The 14,933-nt window shown below is 42.0% G+C and overlaps 1 protein-coding gene across 1 annotated transcript; it reads left to right on the forward strand.

The window, feature by feature from the left end:
- The first annotated feature begins 429 nt into the window (after window positions 1–429).
- On the forward strand, window positions 430–13,545 carry NAE1 (NEDD8 activating enzyme E1 subunit 1). The gene is made up of 20 exons (XM_033069876.1): window positions 430–511; window positions 2,511–2,614; window positions 2,705–2,765; window positions 3,643–3,673; window positions 4,289–4,360; window positions 4,671–4,750; window positions 5,257–5,366; window positions 5,677–5,786; window positions 6,363–6,425; window positions 6,664–6,727; window positions 7,735–7,826; window positions 8,657–8,716; window positions 8,804–8,937; window positions 9,087–9,162; window positions 9,397–9,436; window positions 10,377–10,463; window positions 11,518–11,610; window positions 12,027–12,141; window positions 12,217–12,266; window positions 13,236–13,545. The coding sequence occupies exons 1-20, from the start codon at window positions 456–458 to the stop codon at window positions 13,343–13,345; spliced, it is 1,608 nt and encodes a 535-aa protein (XP_032925767.1). The 5' UTR covers window positions 430–455; the 3' UTR covers window positions 13,346–13,545.
- The last annotated feature ends 1,388 nt before the right edge of the window (window positions 13,546–14,933 follow it).

The raw sequence follows: 14,933 nt of genomic DNA on the forward strand, positions 1-14,933 counted from the left end.
GAATGGGCGGGTTGAGATGCGGAGGAAAGCTGCTAGAGGCAGGTTTAGTTCGATTGTGACCATTACTAGCACTAAATAATTTGATGCGGAGAAGGCCTGGTTTAATGCCGCTCTCCCTGAGGCCTCGCGTGGCGGCAAACGGCGTGGAGAGCATGCCGAAGCGGGGCACAGGGAAAGGCGGGGGCGGCGCTGAACAACCGGGCTGGGTGCGAGTGAGGGCAAGAATCCCGGGTGCTGCCGACCCTGCCCGCTTCGAGCCTCCAGCAGCGCGGGTGCTGCTGTCAGCTGGGGCGGAGGGAGGCAGAGCAGCTGGCGGCGCTGCCAGCCGGGGCGGAAGGAGGCAGAGCAGCTGCCGCTCCTAGCGCACAGCCCGGGCAGGGCGGTGCGGCCGGGGCCGCCCCTCAGGGCAGGGCAGGGCAGGACCCGCCCCGCGCGTGCGCGGCGGAGCAGCGGCCATGGCGCGGCCGGGCCGGGCCGGCCTCAAGGAGCAGCGCTACGACCGCCAGCTCAGGTACCGCGGGCGGGCACGGACCGGCACCGCCACCGGCACCGACCGAGCGGGGAGCGGGGCTGCGCCTCCAGCGGCGGGGACGGGTCCGCTCGGCGCCTGCCGGGGACAGGCCCCACGGGCCGCGCGGGCCCGGCGGAGCCGCGGGGAGCAGGGGCTGTGTCCGACCGGCGGGGCCCTGGGGGCTGCACCGGCACACGGACAATAGATACGCGATAAATAAACAAACAGCATTTATTAACGGGAATATATTGATATACATAATTTCAAATATATATGTAAAGGCAGATAGAGGTACACAGACATATATATATAGATGTCTGCGTAGGTACTCATGTGTTTTTTATATAAGATATAGAAGCTATTTGTAAAATATTTTTTGTATAAGTATATAATGTGCAAATATATAAATACGTGTATTCCATATATTTATATTATGTATGTCTGTTTGTATCTCTCTGGATATATATGAATATGTAAAGGAGGATGTGCCAAAAAGATGGAGCCAGGCTCTGCTCTGGTCCCAGCAATGGCCCCAGAGCCACGGACAGGGGCTGAGCCCAGGAGCTGCCCCCGCACAGGAGGCACAACTTGTGCCCTGGGCAGTGCCAGCCCTGAGCAGGGTGTGCAGAGAGGCTGTGGAGTCTCCTCCCTGGGGATATTCCAGAGCCCCACGGACACTGTGCTGTGCCCTGTGCTCTGGGATGGCCCTGCTGGAGCAGGGAGGTGACACCAGAGCAGCCCCTGTGGCCCCTCCAGCCTGACCCAGCCAGGGGTTCTGTAAAGGGCAGAGAAGATCCGAGTTACCAGGGGAGGGTAACGGCTCCAGAGTCAGAGGTGTCTGTCTGTGGCTGTTTAGTTTCCACATGGATGGATATGGGTGAGTGAAGGGCTCAGCAGTGGTGATAGAACTCTGTTGTTCCCTCCATAGCTTTATACGGCTCAGGGGTGCAGAGTCCTGGGCTCCTCAGTACAGGAAAGACAAGGAGCCACTGGAGAGAATCCTGTGGAGGGCACAGAGAGGATTTGGGGTCTGGAGCATCTCTGGTGAGGAGAGGCTGGGAGCTGGACCTGGTTAGCCCAGAGCAGAGAAGACTGAGAGGGGATCTCATCAATGCATAGAAATATCTCAAAAGTGGGTGTAAGAGGGTGGTGCCAGACTCTTTTGGGTGGTGCTCAGCAGCAGGACAAGGATCAATGGCCATAAACTGAAACACAAAAAGTTTCATCTCAACATGAGGAAGAACTTGTTTTCCTGGAGGGGACAGAGCCCTGGAGCAGATGCCCAGGGAGGCTGTGGAGTCTCCCTCTCAAGGACATTCCAAACCTACCTGGACATGCTCCTATGTCACCTGCTCCAGGTGACCCTGCCTGGGCAGGGCTTGGACTGGGTCACCTCCAGAGGGCCTTTCCAACCCTAAAAATTCTATGAGTTGCCACCCAAATGAAATCAGCGGAATGTGTAACCCAGGACTGTCCCAGCCTGATCTCAGCCTCAGTGCTGTTTTCTCTGGGTGTGAAGTACCAGACTCAGCAAGACTGATTTCTATCTCCTGTGTATTTCAGTGTCTTGAGAAATTTTAAAATATATATTTTAAATAATCCTATTATTTATAATAAAAGTTAGGAAAAAGAGAATGTTCAGCATTAGGGAAAAATTTGGGCAAGGACTGTATTAACCTGTGCTGCTTTTAAAAAAGTTAAGGTATGTTCCAAGAGTAAGAGGTGTGTGCATGCATATGGTGCAAAGCTGGAGAAAATGGAATGTCAGGGAAACTGCTCTTTGAAAAGTCTCAGAGTTTTCACAGTGAATTCCCTTAAGGGTGCTTATTTTGGTTAGTGCTATTTAGGTCTTCAGCAGTAAATGGACAGTAGCATACTTGCCTTCCATTTATCTTTTTTTTTTTTTTTCTTTTTTTCTTTTTTTTGTTATATGTCTATACTGGCCTTGCAGTCTGAGGTTAAATAACTTCATTGTGTCTTGGTTTCCTTCCCAATACAGACTGTGGGGTGACCATGGCCAAGAAGCATTGGAATCTGCCCATGTGTGTGTGATAAATGCAACAGCAACAGGAACTGAAATACTTAAAAACCTGGTGCTGCCAGGTCAGATATTTCTTCTGTCTCTTCTCCCTGTGGTGTATCTGATAGCTTGATGATGCCAAGTTATTCATAGGAGATTTTTTCCCCCCAAAGGTATTGGTTCATTTACAATTGTCGATGAGAACCGAGTCTCTGGAGAAGATGTTGGAAATAAGTAGGTTTTTTTACTCATTTCACTTATAAACTGACAAGTGACAGAGTTTCATAGGTAGTTCCATCTCTATATTTGCTAAGTCCTGTAAAATTATTTTAAAACCTCTCTGTGTTTCTCCAAGTCTTCTGTGGGTATGGAGGTTGGTGACAGACAGCATGCATGGTTATTTTTATATTAGCTGCTAAATTATTTTACTTGCTGGGTTTGGACCTTACTGGTCTGTTTGCTTCACATGTCAAGTTTATAAGGACAATGCTCATTCGATATAAAAATACTGAAAATTAAGTTGTTTGATGTAGTCTTGAGCTATGACAGTGCTTGTGTTTCAGTGTAGTTGAATGTTTTCCCTGATTCTGGTGATGCAAATGACTTAATTTTCATTGGTCATTGTGCAGCGGTGTCTGCTAGACATTTATTAGCTTTCATAGCTTTGAACAGCTCTGTGCAGCAGAGAAAAGGGTAAAAAACTGTTTGCAAATTCTGTAAGAATGATTTGCCTACTAATTCTTCATCAAGTTCTGTTACAGTGCACTTAGATACCTATAGGGGTTATGTGAGGGGGAAGGATATTCCATTATATGAGGAAATCAGTGCTAGTGAGTCTTTGATTAGCCTGGTGAGAAAGAGCCAGCAACATGATCCTGTCTTCTAGAGAAGTTTTGCATGTCTTATATTTCAGATTTATGGCTTGGGCATTGAAAAGCTTTATTAAGAAACTGTTTCTGAGGAAAATACAACAGTGGTGGGAAAAAGCATATTTAAAGGTTTGTTGTGTATGAGAGTCAGCAACATATTCTGTAGAACAAAATGTAACTTCAGTGCTGTTTTTTCTTCAGAATAAAAGTTCACATGTAACTCTCTCTTGTCTCCTTTTCAGTTTCTTTCTACAAAAAAGCCATATTGGTCAGGTAAGGAAATAATAAATATCAGTTTACATGTATCAAAAGCATGGAAATGTTGAGTATTTAAATGTGGTATTATGAATAATGCTAAAAGCATATTGTATAGGTTAAAGTCTGCTTATTCTTTAACAGAATTCCCCATGTTTACTTTTTAGTTGCTCATAAGTGAGAAGATAGAGAAGATAAACTCAATTGTAGTGAGACTGAGTAGAAAAAAAGTTAAGAGCTTATGGTTAAAATTTATGGAAGGATAAGGTAGTTGTGGTTGAAGGAGTAAATCTAGGAGTAGAGAGGTGAATGGGGGGGAAATCACAAAACAGAGAGTATGAGAGCATAGGTAACTCCTGGAAATTCTGTAATGAAACTGGAAATTAGGAAATAGCTGTCTCACAATTTGTCTTTTTAAAACAGTATTACATGCTCTCAGACTAAGTGCCTGATGCATCTTTGCTTCAGATGAGCACGACTTGGAGTAAGGAGCCTTAGCTTATGATGAGCTTTGTTGTGGGATGTTTCCTGGAGTTGTTTTGTTGTTGCTTGGTTTGGCATTGTTAGCAGGTGGCATTATGTAGTACTGATACAATGTGTAAACTACATTTCATTTTGGTTCCTCTGAAACAGAATCGTGCCCAGAGTGCCATGGAGCTCTTGCAGGAGTTGAATAGTGATGTTTCTGGAAACTTTGTTGAAGAGGTTTGTATTCCTAAAGCAGTACTATGGGTGTGTTATACAGTGTGATAAAAATGTGAAATAACAACTCTGTGTTGCTTTGTGATGTTGCAGTTCAAATAGATTCAGGATAAAACAGCATTTGAGAAATTGATTTTAAGTTAAGTCATTTGTATGTATTTCACACAAAGAATCTCTTGATGTGTTTCAAACATTATTTTGTAACTTCATCTTAACTTTATGACTTTCAATTAACATTTTATATTCAGCAGACTTGCTCTGTACTCAGAAATTTTCAGTGTTCCCTGACATACATTTTTTCCCCCCTATTTAGAGTCCAGAAAAACTTTTAGACAACAACCCTTCCTTTTTTAATCGGTTTAACTTAGTGGTTGCAACACAACTGCCAGAAAGGTAAGAACTACCTGTTTTCATTCAGTTGTAAAAGCAGGTTTATATATGTGTGTGTGTGTGTGTGTGTGTGCATTTATGCACAGGCACTTCTTGCAGAAAAACCTAAGCAGAACAGAACTGTGTCATTGTGAAGGAAAATTACAGTGATGGCATTTTCTAGAGACCTTTTTGTACCTCTGATGGGAACTGCCTCTTCTGAAAGTTAGGACTCTGCAAAACATGGATCTAATTCTTTATTTCTCTGTCTCAAAACTCACTGGAGCTTTATATTTGTTGCTTGGAGCATTTGGGAGGGTGGAATGAGACATTAGTAAGATAATGGATAGATATTTTTCCAAATTACTGTAAATTGCTGTATGGAATTAATCACCTTATGTGCTTAGGATCATGATGATATTAGAGAAGTTTTCTGAGAGAACTCTTTCACAAATAACTGGTGCAGGAGTTAACTTTATAGTTTACTGTTGTCTTCTGTAGGTCTGAAAAAAGCATGTTTTTCCTTACAGCACATTGCTGCGCCTGGCTGAAGTTCTCTGGAATTCCAACATTCCCCTGCTGGTCTGCAGGACTTATGGGCTGGTTGGTTACCTGAGAGTTGTGATTAAAGAACATACAGGTTAGAGGCTTTACTGAGATCAAGACTTCTCTGGAAGGTTTAAAGCTTCAGTAACTTGTGGCACTTTAGGGTTTTTTGTCTTTTTTCATCTTGTGATATATTTAGTATTTGTTAAGTCTTAGGTAGTTTGCATTCTTTGAGGAATGCATGGGGATAATGAACTGCAACAAATAGTAAAAGTATGGTGACTTACACAGAACTCTTACTTTGAGAATCAAGCAGTGAAAGGAGCAAGTTGTCCTGTATTTGTGTAGCTCTGTTCTGAAGGCAGACATAAAGGTGAGAAATGCATTGTGTTGTTTTTTCATAGTTGTTGAATCTCACCCTGACAATATGTTAGAAGATCTGAGATTGGACAAACCATTTCCAGAACTGACAGAGCATGTTCAGGATTATGACTTGGAGCATATGGACAAAAAGGTTGGCATGTGGTTTGCCCTGTGTTCCCCAGCACAGGTACAGACACAGCACAGGGGTTCTGTGGAAATGGCTCTTGGCAGATGACTCTGGTGCCAAGTCTCATCTGAACAGAACCAGCTCTAGAATCAAGTCACAAGGAACTATTTTTGCCTCTGCCCCAAGTGTTCCAATCTATTTAAATCTTAAGCAGGTGTGGGTCTTGGGAAGCAAGGTGTATTATTGAACAGCTTGATGTTTTGTTAGATTGAATACCCCCCCACAACCACCTTTGGAATTTGGTTTTTAATTTTTATGGTTACCTACTGCTCCAGAGCTTTACACTGTGGATGTTTGTGCATAGCTTGAGTCCCACTCCAGAAAAATATTGGAGAATTTGGCTCACCTCTTTTTAATTAAAGTAATAATAATTTGATAATTTATTTTATAATAGTTAACATTATGGATGAGTCAAAGTCTGGAACATGTCCCGTTTAGAGTAGTGCAAGGGATATTTGGAGCTCACGTTGAAATTAGGTTTTTAATTTGTTTCCTATTTTTGTTCAACCTGACAGAGATTTCTCCACTCTTCAATTCTAGGACCACAGCCACACTCCATGGATTGTGATTGTAGCCAAGTATCTCACAAAATGGTTCAATGAGGTATGTTGCAAAACTTTTTTATCACTATTATTGGTCTGTCTTTTCTGAAGCAGTTAGTTATTTCGGCAGTGTGTGACATAAAAAAACCCAAGATGGAATCATAAAAAAGAGATTACTAATTGAAATACAAGTGAATGTGTGAGCAATGTCAGACTCCTGGAGTTCAGCAGTCTGAACACATTGGGCTTAGTAGTAGGTATTTTAAAGACAAAAATCTCTTTGTGTTTTTTAAATTTAGAAAAGTGAACAGTTGCCTAAGAGTTACAAAGAGAAAGAAGCCTTCAAAGAACTGATTCGGCAAGGTAATCAGTCCCAGGGGTCCCTTATCTGAAAACTAATCCCAAGCTCTCAGGTTTAATTTATGAAAGATCTGTTGGTATATACTGTATGATTGTTTTGTATTGGTGAATCTTAAGATGCCAGACTTGCTTGTGAGTGTTTGTTGTCAATGTTTTGTCCTAATATCCAGAGTGTGTTTTGATTTCGGTAGGAGCAAAGGCCTTAAGAGAAAATCCCGTTAAAAATGTGATAAAGAGGAAAGCAAATGGCTTTTGATGCTGGAATTGTTATTCTGCAAGTATTTGGTCTGTCCATTGAGCCATGAGACACTTGGTAATCCTTCACCTCTGCATGGCCAGGTTCTGTAGCACTGACTGCAGTGTAACCAGTGTGGGAATGAATTCATGCAGGGCTTTCAGTCCAATACCTTTTCAAGGGTGCTAAAGTTCATGTGGCATTTTTAAGATCTATATGCATTGTCTTAAATGATTGTAGAAAAACATCATTGACTGAATTTTTTGTATTTCCTCACTTGAGGGTGGCCTATGTGCAAATTTGGAGTGGTCCTTAACCACAGGCTGTGATAGGGAATAGATCTGATTCATAGTAATTACCTTTGATTATGTCAGATTTTAGTGGAGGCCCTTCCTTGGGCTGGCTTCCTCTGTGGATGCCTAAGTGTTCACCAAAATTGATGAAAAAAACACAGCAAACCATGACTGGCATGGGAAGGAGAATTGTTAATTTAGTGATTATGAAACTTGATTGTCTCCTTCTTGCAGAAATTGACTTGTGCTTTTGTGCTAAGTAACTGCTACTTAACATCACAGGAAAATGAATCATATGCAGAATTTAGATGAAGTTAGCTTTATAATTACATCTGATCTTTTTTCTTGTGATTTATTTTTCATTTTTTTGCTGGTAGCTGTTATGCCACAAATACATCCAAAGGCAGTCTGTTCTGTTGGTATGACATAGATGATGAGATGTAATTCAAACAGTTGTGCATTTTAATTTTTTTTTCAATAAGGTATCTTAAAGAATGAAAATGGGACCCCAGAAGATGAGGAAAACTTTGAAGAAGCTATAAAAAATGTGAACACAGCATTAAATCGTACAGAGGTAAAATAAACATTTCTGTGATAAAACTGAAGCAATTTCAAGTGCCTCATTTGCTCAGAATATATTATTCAGCTTTAGGACAGAAATTCCATTAGTAACATTTGTATTTAGCTAAAACAGGATTAGTACATAAACTGGTCAAGGTTAAAAGCGTTAGAAGTGATGTTTTCATTGTCTCTTAAATAATCCTGACCTAGTAACTCATGATTTAAAATTGAGCTCTAATTTCTTTAGTTTTTCATCTGGGTTAAACTGCAAAGGCTACATGAGGCAAAAGGATATTCTGTCATTCTTCCTAGATTATGTTCTGTTGTTTTGAACTATGCTGATCCATGCTTGGATGGTGATGTTAAGTCTGCCAAGAAAGCAGCAGGTAAAACTTAGTGCTGTCATCCAAGCCACTACAAGACATGGGCCAGAATATTACTATTTGTTTAAGTGCCAGACTGACTTGCAGCAGTTAAAGATTCTGACTAAAACACTGACTTTTGTAGCTCCATTCCCTTTCCCCAGCCTTTTGGCTGCTCTGCCGCAGAAGCAGGGTAGGCAGTTGGGATGGTTGCTGCTACAGTTTTTTAAATCTTGTCTGTCAAAGATGGAAGTCAGGTGAGATTTTGTTTGTGACATTGATCTTGCTCAGAAGCATTGCCTTGCTCTTGGGCAGGGCTGCTCTTTGAAATGTCAGAGCAGCACAGACTTGGTTGCATTCAGAGGAAATTTGCCATGAAACTCTGAGGTCACTTGGAGTTGGCTCACCTGTGTAGTGAGTGTTGAGAGAATTCAAGATCAAAAGTCAAGGAACTACAAACCAAATTTATTTATTTTCATAGGTTCCAAGAGGCATTGAAGAGCTTTTTAATGATGATTGCTGCCTAAAACTCACAGAGCAGGTATGAGTAGTTAAGGGTAAGACTTAAATGTAGAAAAAGCATTATAAATAACATCTGTGTACATGACTGTCTCATGTGCATTTGTAGTCATCTTCCTTCTGGGTTTTGGTTCGAGCTTTAAAGGAATTTGTGGCAAATGAAGGGCAAGGAAGCTTGCCTGTCCGGGGCACCATTCCTGATATGATGGCAGACTCCAGTAAATTCATCAAATTGCAAAATGTGTAAGTAGACAACTCCTTGAGGGAGCTCACTTCCATTCATGTGGCTTGTATGTTGTCTTTATAATGTAAAACAAAACAAACAAAAAAAGATAGCTTTCAATGTAGAGTTGATGGCTTTCTGCTGTAATTATTTACTTCATTATTGCCAGATACCGTGAGAAAGCAAAGAAGGATATTGCTGCTGTGGGGAACCATGCTGCTAAATTGTTACAGTCTCTGGGCAAGGTGAGTGCAGACCTATGGCCATTCTTCTAATGGAATGAAGCATCTGTGAAGTATCTGCTTTGGTTTGATCATATAAAAGTAAAATGCATACAGGGATATACTATTTACAATTAAGACACTTTTTTTTGGCACATTTGTAACTAGTTATTTCACAATAAATATATTAATATATATGTGACAGCAGGAATTCTCTGGCCATTATGTGCACTGGAATGAGTATATTCTCTCTTTTAGGCACCTGAGTCTATTTCAGAGAGAGAGCTGAAATTGTTCTGTGAGTATACTTGGATTCTCTTCTGGGTTTATGCACATGATCTAATAATTAAAAACTTTTGAATGGTCATGTAGTTATTAAGCAGTAAGTCAATATTTAACTTTTTCAAGTAAGTACTGAGTGATTTGCATCCCTCATTTTCAGGAGAAGTAGCAGATGTTCAGCATCTCTCAGGAGTGAGTCTGTAAAGGCTGGCTTTAAAATTCTGTATTTTTTCACTCCCAACAACAGGGGGCAGCTGCCCTCTGCTTTCTGTCATGAGTACCTGGCCACTCTTGCCCGTGCTGGGGTAGTGGTTTCAGAGTGTGGGCTCTGCAGACTTGAGGTGGTCTGAAAAGCTGTAACCCAACTGATGGCACTTCAGCTGTGTCTGTCCTGGATGTGTACACATGTCCAGCAGCAGCCTGGCTGAAGCTCCTCACAGCTGGAAACTCCCCTGTAAGCATGCAGCAAAGAATGCTGCCCTGTATTGGTAAAACACTTGGGAACCTCCCAGGTGCTCATTTTTCAGTGCTGGGTTGTAGCTGCACCCTGGGTTGGTTCATAGCAATGATACTGGAAAAAGACCTTTTCCAGCTCATGGCTGTGCTGTTAAAATATTAACGGAGAACATGTGAGGCAGTGTGAGATGTAGTGGAAGACTGAAAAACCATGTTAATTTTCAGCCTGGAAGAGGGAAACATTGCTGTGGTGTCGCTGTTACATTACCCTGGCAAATAGGTGGAGATTCCACATGAGCACAGAGTATTTCCTAAAACGCTCCTGACCACAGACCTAAAGGTAGTTAAACAGGTTTTTATTACTGCAAGCTGAGGAGAAGCAGGGAATTGTTCAAGTGCAGTGCTGTTAAGTTGTAGCCTTTCCCATGTCACAGCCAGTGAGACAGAGCTGCGGTGAGGGGTGGCACTGATGGGCCATGTCTCCTTGTCCCCGTGCCCAGGTAGCAACGCCGCTTTCCTGCGCGTGGTGCGCTGCCGGTCCCTGGCTGAGGAGCACAGCCCCAACTCCTACAGCAAGGATACAATCAGTAAGTACTGCTGCTAGCCACAAAGCTCACTGCATTTCCAGCTTGGAATGGTTGGCTGAGGAAATGGAAATCTAAGCTACACGTTCTGTTGCATTATGCAGTTTTATCATTTGGAATGTCACAATGTCTTCGGTGAATTTAAATTAATTCTTATTGTAAGGAAATGTCTCTCAGCTACAAATCTGGAGTTTTTAGGTCTAGAATGTTGAATTTAAATTGATTTTGAAATTTCAAAAAATGACCTTACCGATTGATGTACGTTTCAGCTTTTGTTTTCTTGTGGATTTTACTTGCAGTAAAACACTGGTTTTTTCAAACTTCTCTTTTCTATACCTCAATTATTTCTGACAGAGGTGAAAAGGTGCTTTAACCTGACCAAGTAAAAATAATTATCTTGACCCCTTTCAGCTTATCCCTTTAGGATGTGGAGTAACAAACTAGTTACTTAATACTGATTTGGGGTTTTATATTGCCTTTTTTTTTTTTTTTGAGCCTGGATAAATAAAAAAGGGCTGGAAATATTTATTCATCAAAGTTTGTTGAAATTAGCTTAAACAAGTCCTCTGAATATTTGGACAAAATATGTATATACATGTTGTAATATTTATCATTTCAGTGAAAGCTCCTGGAATTAGTTGGTAATGTGCAGTGGGATATAAGTAGCAGTTAATATTTACAAATACTATTGAGCTGTGTGTTAAGGGATTTAAGACCTGTTTTATAATTACAGTCATCACACATAATACTTAAAGCATGTGTTTCAAATCCTTAAATTGTAACTAAGGAGAACCCATTTAAATTAAAGCAACTGCCAGAATTGAAATGTGAGTTTCTTCACTGAATAGTTTCTCTTAAGTACATATAATACTGTTTTGTCATAAACTTTGGAGGCAAAATTTTGTACCTGACAATTGTTTGATTAAGATTCTGTCACAGGCTGTATTCATTAAGGTTTCTTTCTACTGCAGATTTTACCATTTGTTTTCAGGGAATTCAAAACCTTGCTTTTTCCATTCCATCTGCACCAGCTAACCAGTTCTCTTGCTGTTTTCAGTTTCCCATATGGATAACCCAGACAGTGAAATAGTGCTGTACTTGATGCTGAGGGCTGTCGATAGATTTTACAAGCAGCATGGCAGATACCCAGGTATGTTAATACCAGTTACTTCACATCATCAAAAGAAATATAAAGATCCAATAGTTACTGTAGTTCAAGTTATAAACTGCAAATACATAAGTTGTGGTTTTATTTCCATAGTAATACAGCTTTATGAATGTGAAATTTAAAATGAGAAATTTTTTCTCTTTGGGAACTTACGGAATTTATCTGAATTAGTATCATTAATGGGTTGTGTGGATTATCAATCAGTTTAGCTATGCAGTAATTTGTCTGTCATGAGAGGCATCAAGAGAATATTCAATTATTATTAGTCTAGCACAAATAACACATTAATTGTCTTAGAAACTTTTTAGGAAAACAAAATATTTCAGCTGCCATTTAAACCCATTAGCTTTGACTGTGGGGTTACAGCTGTGTGATGAAATAGCTGATTTATTTTCCAGGTGTCTACAACTACCAGGTGGAAGATGATATTGGAAAGCTAAAATCATGCCTTACTGGTTTCCTCCAAGAGCATGGGCTGTCTGTAGTGGTGAAAGATGACTATGTGCATGAGTTGTAAGTGTTGTTTTGGGAATGTGGCTGTGTTGGTAAAACTGCCGGGCAGGTTGTGACTGTTCCTTTCCTGTGCAGTTGTCGCTACGGAGCTGCTGAGCCTCACGCTGTTGCTGCCTTCATGGGAGGTAAGGGTGACACTGCCAGGGCCACACCAACAGCAGCCTGCCCAGCCAGAACTCTGCAGCCTTCATTCCTCTGGGCTCTCAGAGCAAAGGCTGCAGTCACAGATGGCATTAGGGCACAATCCTCCCCTTCACTCTCCAAATGTGACCTCCTACAGTACGTACAGAGTAAATGGGTGCAGCAAGGGTTATAATCAGTAAAATAAGCTTCAAAAAACATCTCAGTACATCAACCCTTCAAGCTTAGAAATTGAATGCTGGAAAGAAGCTTAATTTTTTTAAAGTAAAGTAATTTAAAATCAGTGCAGTGCACATCTTCTTTTAACATAGTACACTTGCATTAAAGATCTATGAAATATAAGTAGCCGTGGTTTCTTACCTCCATTCAACCTGCAAATATGTTTTAATGGATGCTCAAAATTGATATATCAGTTAACTTTATTTGGCTTTGTGTTGAAGCCTTCAGTGCTGAAGATAATTATGTACTATATATTCTGCTTATGGAGGAATTTTTTTCTGATTAAGCAAAATTTGGTATGTATCGTTTTTTAGAAAAATGCATGAAGGTAATTTCTGAAGAAATTACAGAATATTTCCTACTACAGGAAAATTCAGAGGGATCACACTCAAGTGAACCTTCCATTTATTTTGCAGTTAAGTTTTACATGATATTTTTTTAAACTCACCTTCTCAGTTGAGAGAAGTCACAACTTGCATGGGTCTGTCTGCTCACCCATTTTTACTCTGTGTGTATGTACGTGGAGATAAAGTGTATGCAAAGCTAACTTTTGAAGTAGCAGCTTTCTGATCTTTTGTAGTAGGAAGTACTGAAGGGCAGTTTTGCCTCCTAGGAGATTTATCAGGCACTCCTGAAATAATTCCAGTGTAGAGACTTCTAGATAAATAACATTATTTTCCTGTTGTTTAAATATGACCTGCTAACTGCCTTCTGTTTTTTCTTCACTTTTGCAGGAGCTGCTGCACAGGAAGTTATCAAAGTCATTACAGGACAGTTTGTAATTTTTAATAACACTTTTATTTACAGTGGAATGTCACAGACTTCAGCAACTTTCCAGCTGTAGGATAAGCTCATGCCTCCAGGTGCTGCTGTATTTACAGTTTTTACAGTATTTACAGTTTTGTGAATACTGTTCTGCCACTGACTGGACTGTTCTGTTCTGTATTACCTGCTAATTAAAGTTTCTTTATTTGTAATTATCTTCTTTTTCTTGTTGTTATTGTTTCCTGAGAATAAATAAAATCATACTCTATCCTGGCAATATTTTTAAGTCTAGAATTTTCTGACTCATCTCTGAAAGAAAAAGACAGTAGCTGTTTTTGGCAGGGTAAGTTGCATTAGAGATTGGCTCACCTTCTTGGCAGCTGCATTTGTTCTTATAAAAGCTGCTCATCAGCTTGAGTGGGGAAAAGGTGCAAAAGGGTGAGAGAGGCTGATGGAGCTCTGCTGGTCTGAGGATTCAATGGTGCAAAGAGCTGGAAGGTGAAATACTGTTTATTGAGTTCAGGGTCGTTAGGGAAAAGGAGTGTGTGCCTGAAAGCTCGGTTGTGTCAGCAATATTCCCCTAGTAAAAGGGCTTTTTCCTGCACCCATGTGTGTGGCCAGTGCCACAGGATGGCAGCTCTTTTTGCTGTGGGGGCACTGCAGCCTCCAACTGCAGAGTATGCAAACTGAGCTGCATTGAAACGTGTTCCCCAGGGCTCAGTTTTGGGGCTGGTCCTGGTTAACGCCTTCATCGATGATCTGGATGGGATTGAGAGCAGCCTCAGTCAATTTGCAGACTCCCAGCTGGGTGGGAGTGTGGATCTGCTGGAGGACAGGAAGGCTCTGCAGTGACACTTGGACAGACTCGATCCATGGGCCAAGGACAGTGGTGTAAGGCTCCACAAGGCCAAGAGCCACATCCTGCTGGCCAAGCAGTCACCTCGGCATGAGCCAAATTGTGCCCAAAGGGACAAGAGGCCAATGGCACCTGGCCTGCATCAGCAGCAGTGTGGGCAGCAGGAGCAGGGCAGTGCCTGCCCCTCTGCTGGGCACTGCTGAGGCCACACCTGGAGTGCTGTGTCCAGCTCTGGGCCCCTCATTTGACAAAGGACAGGGAGAGGCTGTAATGTGTCCAGGGGCAGCTCTGTGTCCAGCAACAAGGCTCATGAAGGGTTGAGAAAATGTCCCGTGAGGAGTAGCTGAGGGAGCTGTGTTTGCTCAGTCTGGAAAAGAGGCTCAGGAGAGGCCTCGGGGCTCTCTCCAGCTCCCTGACAGGAGCGTGCAGTGAGGCGGGGCCGGTCTCCTCTGCTGGGCTTGCAGTGAGAACCAGGGCAGCTGGCCTCACGCTGAAAGAGGAAATTCAGGTTAGATTTAGAAAAAAAATTGTCACTGTTCAGGTGTTCCTGCCTAGGAACAGGTTGGCCAGGGAGGTGGTGGAGTTGCCATCTCTGGAGGTATTAAAGAGGCCTCTGGATCGGACACTGGGAAATGGTTTATTGGTTTAGGGTTTGCAGTGGCAGTCTTGGGCTGACGTTGAACTGGATGGACTAACTGACGGTTCTGCAATTCCAAGCGCTTCCCGCCGGGCTGAGGGGAAGGCTCAGAGCTGTCCCGAGTCTGAGGGCGGCCGCGCCCTGAGGCGCTCGGGCGGCGCCTGGGCTGCGGTG

The sequence above is a fragment of the Catharus ustulatus genome, chromosome 11, assembly GCF_009819885.2.
Source record: "Catharus ustulatus isolate bCatUst1 chromosome 11, bCatUst1.pri.v2, whole genome shotgun sequence".
NCBI classification, from domain to species: Eukaryota; Metazoa; Chordata; class Aves; order Passeriformes; family Turdidae; genus Catharus; species Catharus ustulatus.

Coding starts and splice junctions, on each gene's coding strand:
- NAE1 (XM_033069876.1), top strand. CDS start 456: ATGGCGCGGCCGGGCCGGGCCGGCCTCAAGGAGCAGCGCTACGACCGC. Junction 9,163..9,396: donor TGTTACAGTCTCTGGGCAAG/GTGAGTGCAGAC, acceptor TCTCTCTTTTAG/GCACCTGAGTCTATTTCAGA. Junction 12,267..13,235: donor TGTTGCTGCCTTCATGGGAG/GTAAGGGTGACA, acceptor TCACTTTTGCAG/GAGCTGCTGCACAGGAAGTT.